This window comes from Tupaia chinensis, unplaced genomic scaffold, assembly GCF_000334495.1.
Source record: "Tupaia chinensis unplaced genomic scaffold, TupChi_1.0 Scaffold000255_1, whole genome shotgun sequence".
Lineage (NCBI taxonomy): Eukaryota > Metazoa > Chordata > Mammalia > Scandentia > Tupaiidae > Tupaia > Tupaia belangeri.
In genome coordinates this window covers 1,804,003-1,807,496 of record NW_006159735.1, presented here as the reverse complement: position 1 = coordinate 1,807,496, position 3,494 = coordinate 1,804,003, and the positions used below count along the sequence as shown (strand labels likewise).

General features: G+C 45.9%; 1 protein-coding gene across 1 annotated transcript in view; it reads right to left on the bottom strand.

Moving 5' to 3' along the window:
• Positions 1–845: 845 nt before the first annotated feature.
• CDHR3 (cadherin related family member 3) overlaps positions 846–3,494 on the bottom strand; it is a 77,157-nt gene continuing 74,508 nt past the window's right edge. The window contains exons 17-18 of the mRNA XM_027772116.1: positions 3,362–3,410; positions 846–1,859 (exon numbers count right to left, since the gene is read on the bottom strand). Of these exons, the coding sequence (XP_027627917.1) occupies positions 1,681–1,859; positions 3,362–3,410 (228 nt within the window). The 3' untranslated portion in view covers positions 846–1,680. The remainder of the gene's footprint in view (positions 1,860–3,361; positions 3,411–3,494) is intronic.

The following is a 3,494-nucleotide window of genomic DNA, read 5'->3' as shown; positions in this document are numbered from 1 at the left end:
AAAGAAAGAAAGAAAGAAAGAAAGAAAGAAAGAAAGAAAGAAAGAAAGAAAGAAAGAAAGAAAAGAAAACAGAAAAATGCTTCATGACTTTTCCGATGACCCAACAGGTTGTAAGGCAGGTACTAATGATTCAGCTTTGAGAAAAAGAGTAATTTCTCTTTAAGAGTAATTCTAACTAGAATGGCTAAAAAGAAAAGGACTGACAATCCCATGTATTAGCAAGGATACAGAGCAACTGGGGCTCTGAATCTTCGCTGCTGGAGTATCAGTTGGCGCCACCACGTTGAAACTCTTTGGCAGTGTCCAACAACTGCTCCAGCAATCCCACTCCCAGGCATATACTCCGGTGCTTATGTTCACTGGAAGGCATGTACAGAAAGCCCACAGTGCTATAATTCATAATAGTAAAAAACGTGAAGCAGCCGTCCAAGTGCGAAATGGATAAATAGTGGTACAGCTCACACAATGCAATCAGACAAACGATAAAAACTACTATGCAGTCCCACATGGATGAATCTCACACACGATGCTGAGCAAACACGGCCAACATAAACAAGCATGTTGTGATTCTATTTATATGAAATGTGAAAAAGGGCAAACTGATCTATGATGATAAAGATCCGAAGAGTGGTCATCTCTGGGAAGGCTGTAGAGATCAAGTGGAACACCTTAGATCTGTGCACTTTATGGAATATAAGCTATACTTTTTTAATTTTTAATTTGTGAGAGGGTGGGCGTGTGCTTGCCAGACAGACAGAGAAAGAGGGAGGGAAAATGAGCAAGTACCTCCCGTGTGAGATGACCACACCGCGATCCCTTCTATTTCTCCCTTCTGTTGGGATTTTGGGCATGTATGTACACATGCCTGGTGTGTTTCCAAGCCGCTGATCCAGAACCCGAGCTACCCAGTTGGCCATGTGGAATCCAGCAGCCTTAATCGCCACACTACCGGCTGGCCCATTTATACTTCAATGAAGAAAATAATAAAAGTAGATGTCTATTGTGTCTTCTTCTTCCCAGATGAACAACTCATTACTTATTCATCCAGTTTTTCGCTGCTTTGCTTCTTCTGAAAGAGATTTGAGGTGACTTACAAAGGTTTATGGTGTTGAACAGCATTTATAAGAGAAGAAATCTGGGTGATGCAAAAAGAAGGGCAGGAAGTAAGATGAAAGCAGGTGGGGGGGGCTGGATCTCAACATTTATGTCAGGGGGTCCTATGTACTGTCGAGGGTGAGGCGAACGAGTTCCTGGAGGTCCAAGCAAAGAAGAAACAACAATTCTGCAGCCAGAAGTTAGCCGCACAACTGATCATGAGCTCTGACTGTCCTGAGAGCCGAGAGAAATTTCTTCCGTGCCATCTCAGAAAAAAGGCAAGTATGTGATCAATCCCCATTTTATTGATCTAAAAGTCTGTCCGTTATCCCATTTGTGACCCTGGACGATTAAATCCCTTTAGCCCATGTGTTTGCCATGAGGCAAACTTAGCCATGTCCTCTCTGGTCCCCACAGAATTTAGGAGGAAGCGGCCACTGACATCTGGTCCCTCCTGAAGCCCAGATGTGGGCCTGGCAACTGGACACTGTCTACTTCCCTGGGTGTAGTTTAGGGGCAGCCCTGCGCATGAGGGCTAAGTGTCTGTTCTTTGGCTGCCCAGCTTGCCATCCTCATTTCTGGAGCCTAGGCCTCTGCTTTGCCACTCGGCCCATCTCCTTCCTTGCTGGAACTTCTCAGTGGCCCCGATCCTTCCCCAGCAGCTCTCTGGGGGCTGGACTCCTTCCATTTCGTTGTTTGGGTTAATGGATCTCTCCACTTTCTGGCTCCAGTTTTTGAGTTGAATTCATATATTTCTCCGGTCACTAGAGAAAAAAATAAAATACAAACATATAAACCAAAGAATTCAAAGGATCCTCTCTTCTTCCATTCTCGCCCTGCTCTATCTTGACTCCTGAGAAAGATGAAGTACGCTAGAAGGTGTGAAATCACCGAGTAAGGCAGCAGGCTGGCCAAGAGCACAGTCTACACGCTGCAGGGCCCAGGCCACACAGGTAGCAAATGCTACGCCTCTCAGGACAGAAAGGTTCCGGAGCATCTCAAGGCCATCTCAATTGTAAGAAGAGAAGGCCACATAAATCTCAAGCTCCATGCAAGCTTCAGATAAATTAGGTTCAATTTCTAATGGGGTTGTCCATTACTTCCTGATTTATTTTGTTTGTTTTAAAAGACCCCTGAATCCCCGCTATAAAAATGAATAAGCAAGTAAGGAGGAAAAAGACTTTGATTTTTATTTATGTTAGGTTAGCAGAGATTTGTAGACCCAGACACGCAAATCCGGTCCCACGTGAGAGAATACTAAGGGGCCACTTTGATGGTGTCAGAGCTGGCGGGACACTAATTGATGTGTTGTTCACGTTTGGCCAGTTGGCTCATTCCTTCCATTTTTCTTCTCTCAAACACACAAAAATGGAAAAGTCCTCTCTGGCTTTTGCTCTGAAAGATGGGGTTTCAGGCAAGCCCTTGCTTCTGCCACTTCCATAGGGCAGGAGTGGCCTCTGGCTCAGGATCCCACCAGCACTTATGCTAATGTGGGCACATTATGGTAACAAGTACCTAATAATAGAGGGAAATTTAATTCCTGCAGCAGGAGCAGCCTCTCACTGGAGAGGAGCCATCCTCCTTCTGAGGAAGACCCGAGCGGTTTGCATATGTGGGTGGCAGAGGGCCAACACACTTGCCTCCTGAATTTGGTTTCCTTCCCTTTATTCACATCTATAATTGAGCCTTTGTGAGTGGAGGGATGTGTGTAAAAGAGCTAAATTTGGAGCTGATTTCACGGGGGTGAGGAGAGCTCTGGAGGCCAGCTTTACCTTATGTTCATCTTTCCAACCCAGAAGCAATTCTTGGCCCTGATCTAGGGAAAAAAGAAGCCAAACTTGCCATTTCTTTCTATCTTGCACTACCAAGAGGCTGGTATTAGGAGCATTCGGCAAAGAAATGGTGTGGGAGTGATGAGTACCAATGAGTAGGGGGAAAAAAATGAGGGTTCTTGAATTCACCGTTTCTCTAAATTAGTTCATGAGATAAGAAGGGAGGTCAGAGAGGCACGGTCTTCCAGCCTGAGGTTTCAAGGGGAAAGCTGCCGAGGGCTCCCAGTGTGTGCGGAGTGGCTGCAAGCCAGCCATGTTCAGAACGCATTTTTATTTTGGCCTAATAGGGTTGGGCCGCGTGGCTGAATGAACTGACACACCGAGCTCAGAGTAGGAAACTGGGTAAGATCCTTCATGACTCTACCAGCCTGCATGTGAAATGGGTGGCACTGACAAGAGGTGGCATTGACGGGATGCCATCGCCACTTAGTTACCTGGATCTGTGGCTTCTCCATCAAAGACAGTGTTCATCTGGATAGTTTCCTAAGGAGAAGAAAGAGATAGCTTCAAGCACAACTCCATACCCTTCCCCTAGGCAAGCCACTCATCCTACAGCCCAAGTTCCCT